The sequence below is a fragment of the Octopus bimaculoides genome, chromosome 11 (assembly GCF_046866305.1).
Source record: "Octopus bimaculoides isolate indiv1 chromosome 11, ASM4686630v1, whole genome shotgun sequence".
Lineage (NCBI taxonomy): Eukaryota > Metazoa > Mollusca > Cephalopoda > Octopoda > Octopodidae > Octopus > Octopus bimaculoides.
In genome coordinates this window covers 68,525,695-68,539,703 of record NC_142938.1, presented here as the reverse complement: position 1 = coordinate 68,539,703, position 14,009 = coordinate 68,525,695, and the positions used below count along the sequence as shown (strand labels likewise).

The window sequence follows — 14,009 nt, the reverse complement described above, 5'->3', positions numbered from 1 at the left end:
GATGCAGATAATATCTTTACATTAGTTATCTTTAAACAGTTCTGTTGTTGTATGCTTGCAAATGCTGGCACCTGTGCATTTACTTAGGGATTGCTCTATCATTATGTAAGCATGATGAAAGTTGTACTTTGCTAATGCAGTCAGAATAAGATTGAAACATGCCCAGGGTTGTCTCCTTTACTTGCCAGAAGGACAAAAATGTTACTAGTAATTGACTAATACAGTTTATATTTTCTTTCTTTATCACATATTTAATATCATTTCAATAGTGTTGGCATTAATTATGTTAACATGGCTTTCATGTTGATGGTGTCTTTGAATTAGTTCATCTTTATGCCAGTCATTGTATGATATTATTCACTTTGTGTTTCTTTGATCATCATTTCAACAAGGCCAAAGCTGATACAGCCAGAACAATAATAGTGAAACATGTCAGTCTTCTATACATGACAGAAAAATGAAAATATTTATATCATTATGACCCCTGCCTTCAAGATTAAAATTTTTTTTTCATTTATACATTATTATTATTATTATTATTATTATTATTATTATTATCATCATCGTTTAACGTTAGCATGGGTTGGATGATTTGACTGAGGACTGGTGAACCAGATGGCTACACCAGGCTCCAATCTGATTTGGCAGAGTTTCTACAGCTGGATGCCCTTCCTAATGCCAAGGATGCCCTTCCTAACGCCAAGGATGCCCTTCCTAACACCAACATGTTTATTATTATTATTTGTTAGTGCATCAGACAAAATGCTTAGTTGCATTTTATCTGTCTTTATGTTCTGAGTTTGAATTCTGCCATGGTCAAGTTAACCGTTCATATTGGCCTTGTACTAATAATAGGATTATTATTATCATTATTGAGTGAGAGAGCAGTGTATGCCATCAAACTGACACAGAGGCACAAATATACAAAGCTCAATATACCCACCAAGATTACCCATCTGATAAGAGAACACAAGGCACATGCATCACAAACATATGTGCATGACATGGTGGTATATCAAGATAAATTGTGCATGACCTTTTAGGTGGAGCCCAGTTAGAATTTTCTCCAGGCTGAGTAGCCAATCTCAGTCAAAAGTTCCCTGAATAAGAGTTGTTTAAGGATGATAAATGAAACGCCTACATTTCCAAGGTTGAATTATTCAAACTCTGCTCGTGTACTACTACATGATGATCACTGGGGTTGATGTAATCAACTTACCCCCGGATCCTGAACTTGCTGGCCTTGTGCCAAAATTCGAACCCATTGTTATTGTTAAGGCGGTGAGCTGGCAGAATCGTTAGAATACTGGGAGAAATGCTTAGTGGTATTTCGTCTGTCGCTGCATTCTGAGTTCAAATTCCACCAGGGTCGATAAAATAAGCACCAGTTATGTACTGAAGTGGATGTAATTGACAGTCCCCTAAATTTCAGGCCTTGTGCCTCTAGTTGAAAGGATTATTATTGTTATTGCTTGTTACGTGGAGAGTTAAATGCACCATTAGCACATCAGATAAAATGCTTGGCTGCATTACTTCTGGCCCTTTACATTTTGAGTTCAAATCCCACCAAGGTCAACTGTACCTTTCATACTTTGGATATGTGGGAGGTGTCAATAAAATAAAGTACCAGTCAGATACTGGGGTTTGATGTAATTGACTTATACCTTCCTACCAGAATTGCTGGCCTTGTGCCAAAATTTAAAATAATTTTTTTTTTTTTTTTAAATTCTTACCTAAATCCAGTATAAATATATATTCAGGCAAGCAAGGTTCACATAAGTTGTTCTCATTCTGCCTCTAAGACTATCATCTGACCAGAGGCCTGGAATCATTCTTTCCAAAAGTGCCAGTTTGATTGGTCTATCTTCTTTCTTTGTACAGTGGAGCAGACTCAATCTCACATAGCTACTTCAAGGCAATAATAATAATTAAAATGTAGGATCGTATTTAATCTATTTTATTGTAATCATAAAATTCCAATCATATACATATCCAGATTTTATCTGGACTTCTTCAGTTGGATGCAAAATTCCTGATGATTTAAGAAAATCAATATAGATAGACACAGTTGTTTCAATCAGAAAAGGTAGTGAGAGACAGATAGTAACCATGAGAATCAAGATACGATTCAGTTCTGCAAATCAGAAAGAGGAAGGCAAGGAATGTGTTTAGTCTCCCCACCACTGCCTCCACCAATAATGCACCATGATTCAATAGCGTTAACACTATTTTTACCTGGAAGCCCCTTCATGGTTGCTCATCTTGCTAGAAATAATAGCCAAAGTTCCCCATTTCTAATTCAGAACACTGTGTCTATCTTGATATCCTTTAATTAACTGGTATTCAACATCAAACCAGAGAAGTCCAGATTGAAATAACATTGTGCGTGTGATTGAAATTTTATGATTTTTGATTTTCATTTACTTTATTACTATGAAATGAATTGTTTAACCCCTTTGATATCAACCCACCTGAAACTGCCCTCCTTGATTCTGTGAGACAAATTCATTGTTTTAAAGTGATCAAAAGTAAATCCTTCCATCAAAATTTTGTGTTAATTTATGTTCAAACAACAGCTTAATAATGATAAAGTTATTTTATAAAATTCTTCAATATTTTCGAATTTAAATGAAACAAATGTTGCATATTTCAACAAAAATATGATATTAAAAGAGTCAAAGATGACTCTACATTGTTTACTGTGTTTTAATCTCATCCTATCTCAAAGAAGTAAAATGGATGGTCCAATTGATTATTTTACTGTTTATTCTTTAATATTGTTTGTTCCTCATTTTCTAATCTATTTCTAATGAACTTTTTAATGCAATACGTTATCATCATTATTTTATCTAGAGCTTCTATACCATTTGCTCAATCCCCTAAAAAAAAAAAAAAGAAAAAAAAGCAGTCAAATCTTCCTCTAACCATTTTGAATCACAAAGGATACTTTATGCTTTATAGTAATGGCATGATACCTTATTCAAAAATCATTTGTGAAACCTTTAACAGATACAACAATAAAAATGTAATGAATTGACTTTCTGAGTATTAGATACAGCAGAAAAGGTTGAATGTCTTCTATATTGTCTTACCAGAGATTGTTTATTTCATTTTAGGATGCCATGGCAAGGTCAGACGGACAACATGATTGATCGTTTTGATGTTCGAGCTCATCTTGATTTCATCCCTGAATACAAGTCAGCTCCTCCCCTACCGTAAGTAATTCAATCAATACATATATATAGTCTATTTGACTTCTTTCTCTTTCTTTCTCATTTTTTTTTTTTTATGCACTAAGTGCAGGTGTGGCTGTATGGTAAGAAGCTTGCTTCTCAACCATATGGTTCTGGGTTCAGTCCCACTAAGTTGCACCTCGGACAAGTGTCTTCTACTAAAGCCCTGGGCCAACCAAAGCCTTGTGAGCAGATCTGGCTGACAGAAATTGAAAGGGGCCCATTGTATGTATATATATATATATTTTACTCTTTTACATGTTTCAGTCATTTGACTGCAGCCATGCTAGAGCACCATGTTAAAGGGTTTTAGTAAAAGAAATTGACCCCTGGACTTATTCTTTGTAAGCCTAGTACTTATTCTATCAGCCTCTTTTGCAGAACTGCTAAGTTACAGGGACATAACACACCAACATCAGTTGTCAAGTGATGGTGAAGGAACAATACCTAAAAATATATATATATATATATATATATATATATATACACACACACACACGACAGGCTTCTTTCAGTTTCTTTCTACCAAATCAACTCACAAGGCTTTAGTTAGCGCGAGGCTATTGTAGAAGACATTTACCCAAGGTGCCATGCAGTGGAACTGAACCCAAAATCATGTGGTTTGGAAGCAAGTTTCTTACCACACAGCCACACCTGCACCTATATATATATATATATATATATATATATATATATATATATTTATTTATTTACATGCATATACCTTTGTGTATGTGTATGTCCACTACCACTTGCTGACAATCGGTGTTGGTTTGTTTATGTCCCTGTGAATTAGTAGTCTGACAAAAAGCGAATGATAGAATAAGTACCGAGTTTTACAATTAAAAAAAGAACTGGGATTGATTTGTTCAACTAAACCCTTCAGGGGCAGTGCCCAGCATGGCCACAGTCTAATACTTAAAATGAGTAAAAGACAAAGATATTATGTTTTCCCTCTTGTTTGTACATACTGACTGAAAGAAGTATGTTTTGTCTCTAGACAAGCTTAATTTTCATAGTTATGGAAAATGGTTTCATATCTCATTAAAAGATGAACAAACTTCACAGTTGTAATTTTTCATGTGAAGGTTTGAACTCTGCAATAATGGAAGGGACTTATTTGTTTCAATAAGACGTACAGTGTCTTCATTGTTGGTAGTTACTTACTTAAGCCCTCTACTCCTTATGGAGCACAGGCCAGTTACAACTTTTCTCCACTGTTCTTGACTCTGCGCTGTCTCCTGGTGGTCAGAAGGAGATTCAACCTTGCAGCTTCCTTTCAGATTTTGCTGCGCTTTGTCCCTGAGGGAAGGCCTTGTTGGATTTGAACTGTCATTGATTTTTTGGAGGGTTCCCCCCCCCCCTTTGTAGACATGTTAACCCTATGTAAGCTTGTTTTTTTTTTTTACTTATGAAAAAGAAAAAAGTATTCCTTATTTGTCCACAATTCTTTGACCTTTCAAACATGAGAGGGCCTCCACTTGGAACTCATGCTCTGCTGGATAGTGCTCAAACATTGCAGCACAAGAGCCACTACACTGCAACAAAGACTGGATCCTGTGGTGGTCCATTGTTGGTCGTGCAGAATATAAACACTCGAGTGGTTGGCGTTAGGAAGGGCATCCAGCTGTAGAAACTCTGCCAAATTAGATTGGAGCCTGGTGTTGCCATCCGGTTTCACCAGTCCTCAGTCAAATCGTCCAACCCATGCTAGCATGGAAAGCGGACGTTAAACGATGATGATGATGTATTTCCATTTAAATACTTTCATTCTTTCAACTGTTATCGACAGTTCATTATAATAATTACAGTTTCTTTCAGTTTATGTTTACATTTTGAGGATGACAGCATTTATCTATTATCTTTATCAATTGTTTATTAATTTGATCTCCGCATTAAATAAAATAGTGTTTCTAATGATGGAAACATTTATTTTCCAATTAAAGTTTTTAAAGAACAGAAGTATTTATGTTCATGTTCAGATTACCAAACTATTTGCGTTTTTCAATAATAAAAATATTAAATTTTGGTATCGCATATTAAAGTTGGTGGCAGTCATTTTAAAGGGTACACATATGCCTGTTGTACTGAATATTTAATATTTTATAATTATCATTTAAAAGTAGCATTGTTATAGTATTTTTTAACTCTTTAATTATGCTGACTTAGCTGATAAACTTTCTGGTCTACTACCCTCTATCAAAATATGTCCTGTACGTCTCTTCTCAGGCACATCATTTTCCTGTTGAGTTTCCTGTTAGTCATAAGTTTTTATTCTGATAGCTTCTTTCCTCTCTTGAGGTGTTGTGCTCTGGAAATCACAGCCATTGTCTGATTTGTGATATTCAGCCCTATAAGCGTTTTGTCAATGGACATCTTCAGAATTTGTAGGCTCCTTTTTTTCCCCCTTCTTTGTAGTCCCTTACACTACTGTAGCGTCAAGCTTAGTTTGGAGCAAAATTGTTAAAAAATAAAAAATATTTTTTTAAATAATAAAAAACAAACAAAACTACAACTAACTTTCAGAAATGCCGTTCTGAATATGCCAACACACTAGACTGCAAAAAAGATTAACATTTGATTCTTGTGTGTTATGCGCACCCCTAATATTTATATGTAAATAGCTGAAAAACAAACTGCGTATTTTACATGGATAAATACAGAGCTCAGATTGGAATTGTAATAATGAGATGAATGTGTGAAATAACATTTACGTTTTCAGTGTAAACCTAGAAGCTGTAGGTTCGCAAAACCTGTTAGCTATGTCACAGTGGCAATACGTGTTCCACTTGAGTGACTATACATTTGCAGTAAGGTGGCGTTAGAGTGTATTGTTTAATCAGACAACTATTAACAGAAGAAACATTAGTCAACTTGGCAGGTCTTTACATAGTCATTTGATCTGTCATATAAGAGTCGAGTTTCTGTCAAATCTTTATTATGTCACTGCAATTTTCAACCTTTTTCAATCCACAGACACATTGTAAGGTACTAAAAGTGTTATTACATGCTATTAGCTTCTAAAAAAATTTATCACACGCATGCATACAAACACGTGCACACTCACTCAAACACACACACAGTATTAAACTCATTGTGAAATAAAAGTGGGTGTGTATGCAGAACATTAGAAAATGATAATGTGCAACTTGCACCAGTGTAAATTTTGATTGCACTCACAAACTGCATAAAACAGATGTAGAAGTGAAATGCAAACCTTTTTCAGCAATATTGGTGTAGGTGTAGTGCACCGGGTGCATTCTTTAGGATTAAAAATACAATAACTAAAATTCTAATCATTTTCTACTCTCTCTCTCTCTTTCTCTCTCTCTCTCTCTCTCTCTCTCTCTCTCTTTCTCTCTCTCTCTCTCTCTCTCTTTCTCTCTCTCTCTCTCTCTCTCTCTCTCTCTCCTCTCTCTCTCTCTCTCTCTCTCTCTCTCTCTCTCTCTCTCTCTCTCTCTCTCTCTCTCTCTCTCTCTCTCTCTCTCTCTCTCTCTCTCTCTCTCTCTCTCTCTCTCTATATATATCATCATCATCATCATCGTTTAACGTCCGCTTTCCATGCTAGCATGGGTTGGACGATTTGACTGAGGACTGGTGAAACCGGATGGCAACACCAGGCTCCAATCTAATTTGGCAGAGTTTCTACAGCTGGATGCCCTTCCTAACGCCAACCACTCAGAGAGTGTAGTGGGTGCTTTTACGTGTCACCCGCACGAAAACGGCCACGCTCGAAATGGTGTCTTTTATGTGCCACCCGCACAAGCCAGTCCAGGGGCACTGGCAACGATCTCGCTCGAAAATCCTACGGGAGCCAGTCAGGTGGTACTGGCAACGGCCACGCTCAAAATGGTGCATCTCATGTGCCACCCGCACAAGAGCCAGTCCAGGGGCACTGGCAACGATCTTACTTGGCTTGCCGGGTCTTCTCACGCACACCACATTTCCAAAGGTCTCGGTCAGTAGTCATCACCTCGGTGAGGCCCAATGTATGAAGGTCTTGCCTCACCACCTCAGCCCAGGTCTTCCTGGGCCTACCTCTTCCACGGGTTCCCTCAACTGTTAGGGTGTGGCACTTTTTCACGCAGCTATCCTCATCCATTCTCACCACATGTCCATACCAGCGCAATCGTCTCTCTTGCACACCACAACTGATGCTTCTTATGTCAGCTGAACATATATATATATATATATATATATATATATATAAATATTTATAACAAAGCAGTTATATAAATATATAAATCATTTATAACAAATCATTTAAACAAAGCAGTTACATTGTCATCATCTAACATCCACTTTTCCCTGCTTGCATGGGTTAGATGAATTTTGTTGAAGCAGATTTTCTATGGCCAGATGCTCTTCCTGTCACCAACATTTGCTTGTTATTTCCCCATTGTTAGATATGTTTTCACGGAAGACTGGAAATGAACAACTTGGCTTTCATGACAATAATGCTCATTTACAATCATCATGTGATGCCTTGATGAGGGCATACACTATAACAGGCTTCTTTCAGTTTCCATCTGCCAAATCTACTCACATACTATTTTCTAAAAGCTACGTCTGATATTGATTTCAAATTTTGGCGCAAGGCCAGCAATTTCAGGGAAGGGACTAAGTCAATTAAATTGACCTCAATGCTCGACTGGTACTTATTTTATTGACCCCCGAAAGGATGAAAGCAAAGCCAGCCCCTGTGGCATTTGAACCTAGAATGTAAAGATGGATAAAATGTCAATAAGCATTTTGGCCAATGTGCTAATGATTATGCCAGCTCACCACCTTAAACTACTTCTAATATTAATAGGAAACTTGTAACTGTTGGTGTCATATGATGTCTGTAGTACAAGATTGGATGGTTGGGAAACAACCTTTAGTTATTGCTTTGTGTTTGAAGCCATGGCCTATATTTTTTGTACTCATGAAGTTGAAAAAGGAAGGAGTGCTTTGAGTACTTGCGTGTTGATTATTAAGTATTCCTGTTGGTGACATAACCTTAAACAAATTGATCAATGCTGTAGTTTTAGTCCTTTGTCATTTGAAGTTGGTTTTCTCTAACTCAGCTTTTGATTCCCAAACATTTCATATAAATGTATCTCTCATTTTATCTGAGGAAGATAAATTAAGTAAAGGAAAATACTTTTCAATGTTCTTATTTGCCAGTGACAAGCTTAAACAGAATTAATTCCACAAGATTATCCTTCGGTTTGCAAGACTTAATCAGTTCGAGTATTTCAACTTTGTTCTCTCTTTATGTTTTGGCTCTCTGCAATTTTAGTCTCCTGCTTCCTCCCTTAAGAGCTAAGGTGCAAGAATAATTTTTTTCTTTAATTTACATATTCTTGTGAAGTGCTTTCAATGCTTAGAAAATATCGGCAAAGACTGCAAATTTATTACAGCATATCTAATCCCTAAGCGAGTCAGCCACTTCCTCATGAAATAACCATCTTGCTTCCATGTATTATAGAAATTGTGAGTGAGCAGCTACCTTGGAAGAACTGAGTGAAGAAAACAGCCTTAATTTTAATGACTTCCTCTTCATGTAATTAATCATTCTGTCAGCATTGTGTGGTATTTTTTTTTAAAGTTCATGGGGTTAATGATTTTGACATGAGGGCTTCTTTGGGGAAGCAGTTACAAGGTTCTTCTTCACCTTTCCATCAGAGAAGTACCACTATATGTCCAAAAGCTGATGCATGCTTTCCAAGACAATTCATGAAAAGAGAAATCACTTAACACCAGCAAAATATCTTTACTTTTGTTGTGTCTGGGAGAAACTTACAAAGTAAAAATTGTTCCGTGCCTAGGTGCAGAAATGCAGAAATACTTGTTTCCTTGTCTTGACATTATGTGATTATTGTAAATGAATGTCCTTCATTTCTGATGTTCTGTGAAAACATATCTGGCCATGGGGGAGATATTATCTTGCTTGGAAATGGATAAGGGTTGGCGACAGTAAGAGCATGCAGCCATAGAAAATCTGTCTCAATAAATTCTGTCTGACCCATGCAAACATGGAAAAGTAAGTATTAAAACAATGAAGTCTCTATTACATACAAACGTACTGAAGGACAAGAGCTGAACTTTTTCAATTATTTCAGTTGAGTCATCCAAGTAGGAAGAAAAAAGAAAAAAAAAAATTAATGTTGGACGCTGTCTATCACTTGGGACTTGTAGCACATCAAATCTCATGGGAACTGACCCCACCCAAATGCCTATATGCAGATGGGGCATCGTTTAGCCTGCAACTCCATATTTGGTAATAAAATAATTGCAAGCACTAGCTGCATATGACAAACAAGTAATTAGGCTTATTGACATTTTATACAATGATATTTTGTCTCAATTGTAAGACGCAGTCATCAAATATCAAAGACCTAGCACTGTCCATTAGATTTATGCACAAAAGAAATATATAGAACTTTCTAGAAGATGCCTGAGTTTTGACTTTTTACCAGAGATTGTCTTGTGGATGGTTTGAGATTTTACCTTACATCAACTGTTGGCAAAGACAACTCTCCATTCCATTTCTTTTACATACACTCAATTGGAGACTACAACCAAAGTATATTAAGTAGACATGGCTATATAGTTAAGCAATTTGCTTCCCAACCACATCGTTTTGGGCTCAGTCTCACTGTGTGGCACCCACTACACTCCCAGTGGTTGGCGTTAGGAAGGGCATCCAGCTATAGAAACTCTGCCAGATCAGATTGGAGTTTGGTGTCACCATCTGGTTCGCCAGTCCCCAGCCGAATCGTCCAACCCATGCTAGCATGGAAAGCGGACGTTAAATGATGATGACATATATATGTACACACACACACACATATTTATACATATATACATACACATGCATATATATATATATATATATATATATATATATATATATATATATATATATACACATACATACATATATATATGTGTGTGTGTGTGTAATGTCAGATAATAACTTCACTTTCAATAGTTGCACTATGTATATATTATATACATAATGAAACTATTAAAACTGAAACTATTATCTCACATTACAATAGAGATGTTATTGTTTCACTTTTGACATGTAATACCGGAACAGTCTAAGAGATTGCTCTGGGCTCATATTAGGCAAGAAGTTGAAAATGTTTTGGCCCATGTCACCCCATGGACCCTAAGTAGTGTATGTATAAAATTTGAATGAAATTGGTTGGGTGGTTCTCGAGTTTTAGTGATGCACATATACAGACAGACAGACACATTCTCATCATCATCATCATCATCGTTTAACGTCCGCTTTCCATGCTAGCATGGGTTGGACGATTTGACTGAGGACTGTTGAACCAGATGGCTACACCAGGCTCCAATCTGATTTTCAGAGTTTCTACAGCTGGATGCCCTTCCTAACGCCAACCACTCCGAGAGTGTTGTGGGTGCTTACTTGGCAAGCCTATTTGGGTCATGGAGAGTAAAGGAATGAAAAAAGAAATTATATCTAAAATATGTAGGTAATCTTTATGATGTATGAACATATAATTGTACGACACCAGAAGTGAAACAAACTGTATGGGAAGGTCAGTGAATCAGTGAAAGAAACAAATATTTCACACCAACCATTATCCTTCTGGCATTTAACCCATTGGCATTCAGATTATTCTTTGAAATGTAATGCTTATTCATTCACATTGTTTTAAATTAGTCTTGCATTATCTCGTAGCTTTGGGATTTAAATGATGTAATTGTTTTTGGAATGACATCATATGGTAGGTGTGAAAGACCAGATCCGGCTGATTTGAGCATAAAACAGGCGAAATATTTGGGTCGGATATGGCTGGTACAAATGCTAAACTGTTAAACTAGCCATATGCAGGCCACATATTCTGTTTTGTGTTTAAACCAGCCAGATCCAGCCTCTCACACCTGCTCTACAATGTTATTCTAGAAATAAACAATTACATCATCAACATCTCAAAGCTAATAGATAATGTAAGATTAAATAAAAATTGCATAAGTATTACAGTCGACAGAGTAATCTGAGTGCCAAAGGGTGCTGCATTAGACATTATTATCCTTTGTAATTATTGTGTTTCAGTTTGTAAAGTTGAAAAAAGAAAGAAAGAAAAAAAGAGATCAAATGCATTTTACACAAATTCAAATTTTACAGTTATCATTCTCTGATATCAAGTGTCATTCAGTTATATTTTGTTACGAATTGCTGCTTACCAGACTTCAATATTTCGCTGAACTTCCTATTTCATAAATAAACAATGTTATGCAGAAAAAATAAATTTCAGTTTCACTTTGTTGACTGATGTTTTATATCTAGAATCTCTAATGATTGCTTCCACCTTCTCTTTCTCAGTTGTTTACTAAAAGCTTTGAATTTTTCGTTTTTGTATTTGGTTTGCAAGATTCTTGATACGAACTCATATGTTGAAATAGGTCTTGTTGTTTGTGGGAAGAGTTATTTATACCCAATAATATAACGCACAGAGATACTGGTTGTGTTTCATTCTAGACTTGGTGTAAAGAGGACATGTCATTGATGAGATCTTGAATGGTACCAAAAAGGCCTTTGACAAACTAGCTGATTCATTAGTTAATTGGTTAAGCAACTTAGAAATAAAATTAAAGAAGTGAAATAGAACAAGTGCATGTGTTTATTACTGGCATAACGATCCCCTTGAGATACAAAATTAATAAAAGCTGTCTTAATTTCTAACTGATTTGAGTTACGTGAATTGAGTTCACATGATTGCTGATGATCGAGGCCAAATTAAGACAGTCACAGTTATTTTAGGAATAGATAAAAGCCATGAACAATTAATTCACTAACAAAAACATTTCACCAATTTCAACAGCAGTTGATTCTAAACTCACCATTCAGGTTTTCTGAATTTTCTGACTTGCTTCAAAAACACCCAGCACACACTGCCAATCATATGTGACACATATTAAGTTACTTAAAGCTTTTTTGCTCCCTATGAAGCCAAGGCCATTCATGACATCTCTCCACTGATCTCAATTTTGGGTTGTAATATCTCTGGAAGCCCAAATGTTCTTCAAATTAGCCTTCTCCCACTCTTGTTGGTTTTGAATTGTCATTGATACTTCAGTAACTTGTAACTTTGCCTTTTCATAGATAGGTGTATCAGCCTTCTGCAAAACCATTTTTACTTCTTGACCGTATTAATCTGACCTCTCTCCTTTAGCCTGTCCAGTATGGAAGACCTTACCAGGAACTTGCACAGTTCCCAGGGTCATCAAGGAACATAAGCCACCACACTATTGTTGTCCCTGAGATACTACATAAAAATTGCATTTCTCTCCCCAACAGTTGCTGGTTCTCAACAAGACTCAACAAGCACTGCTCCTGCATTTGAATTACTGCTATGCATGCTGGCATCCTAGTTTCCATCTAGCATCTGGTCCACAAGCATGCTGTCCTTTTCTTTCACTACTATGAATGTCTCTATTCCTCAGAACTGGCTGAATTTTGTACTTCCTACTTTCAAACACTCCTAACCCTTATTCCCTGCCACCAACCCTGCACTAACCTCTCTAGAACATCAGCCCACTTGGGATCTCCCTGCTTATTTTTCTGTGTGTTGACTTGCTTCACAGTCACATGGTTTGGGAATTAGTCCCATTGTGCAACATCTAGGGCAAGTGTCCTCTACAACTAGGCTGACCAATGCCTTATGAGTGACTTTAGTTGACAGAAACTGTGTGGAAACCTGTCACGTGTGTGGTGTCCCCATCATCTGACATCTGGTGTTGGTTTGTTTACATCGCTATAACTTTGCAATTCGGTAAAAGATACCAATAGAATAAGTACTAGACTTTTAAAAAAATAAATAAATATCGGCTTTGATTTGTTCAATTAAAACCCGTCATGGCAGTACCCCCAGCATAGCTACTGTCCAATGACTGAAACAAGTGAAAATTAAATGATTTTGAAAAATTCATAGATCTGATAATATACAATGGTGCCATTCCATCAATTGCTATATGATGGACTGGCAGAGTCATTAAAGCATTGGACACAATAATTGGCTGTGTTTGTTCTGGACCTTTGTTTTGAGTTCAGATTCCACCAAGGTTAACTTAGCCTTTCATCCGTTTTTTTTTTTTTTTGATGAAATTGAGAGCAGGAGTTGATTGAATTGACTAACCTCTCCTCCTCCTATGTTAGAGACAATTATTTATAATAGAAATAGGCAGTGTAACATCTGTCATGGTAAATCTTAAATGATTGTTAAGAGATCCTGTGACTTTGAAACATTGGTTTTGAATAGAAGTGGCAAAATAAACTTCTGGAAATAACAAAAATGAATAATAATAATAATAATAATGATTAAAAGAGAAAAACAAATAATGATAATTAAAGAGAGAAAAAGTAAATGAAATAAACACACACACAAACTCATGATCAGTTATATTTCCAATCAAACATGACTGGAAGAAGAAAAAAAAAAACCTGCCCATCCTTTCTACCACACATCTATCTACACATTGCTTTGCTTACTATTCATTTTCTTTTATTTAGGATGACTAAAGAGGAAGAAGAAGAAGAAAGGAAATGTTCTTATGAAAGATACAGAACTTTGGTAGAAAATGAATGTGCTGGTTGTAAGTAGAATAGGTTGTTTTTTTATTGATCCAGAAGAAAAAAAAATTAGACATATTTTGTCTACTTCTTATGTCTCTGTCTCTCTCTCTTTCTCTTCTTTTTTTTTTTTTTTGTAATCATTCAGCTGGTAGAAAAATAGAAGCCTAGACTTGGTA

The 14,009-nt window shown here is 36.1% G+C and overlaps 1 protein-coding gene across 8 annotated transcripts in view; it reads left to right on the top strand.

Moving 5' to 3' along the window:
* LOC106879711 (uncharacterized) overlaps positions 1–14,009 on the top strand; it is a 101,968-nt gene that overhangs the window by 55,056 nt on the left and 32,903 nt on the right. For all 8 annotated transcript variants that reach the window (XR_016243709.1, XR_016243707.1, XR_016243706.1 and 5 more), the window contains exons 4-5: positions 3,117–3,215; positions 13,771–13,853. Coding sequence is in view for 2 of the 8 variants with exons in the window: in XM_014929388.3 (XP_014784874.1) it covers positions 3,117–3,215; positions 13,771–13,853 (182 nt within the window). In the remaining 6 variants the exon portion in view is untranslated. The remainder of the gene's footprint in view (positions 1–3,116; positions 3,216–13,770; positions 13,854–14,009) is intronic.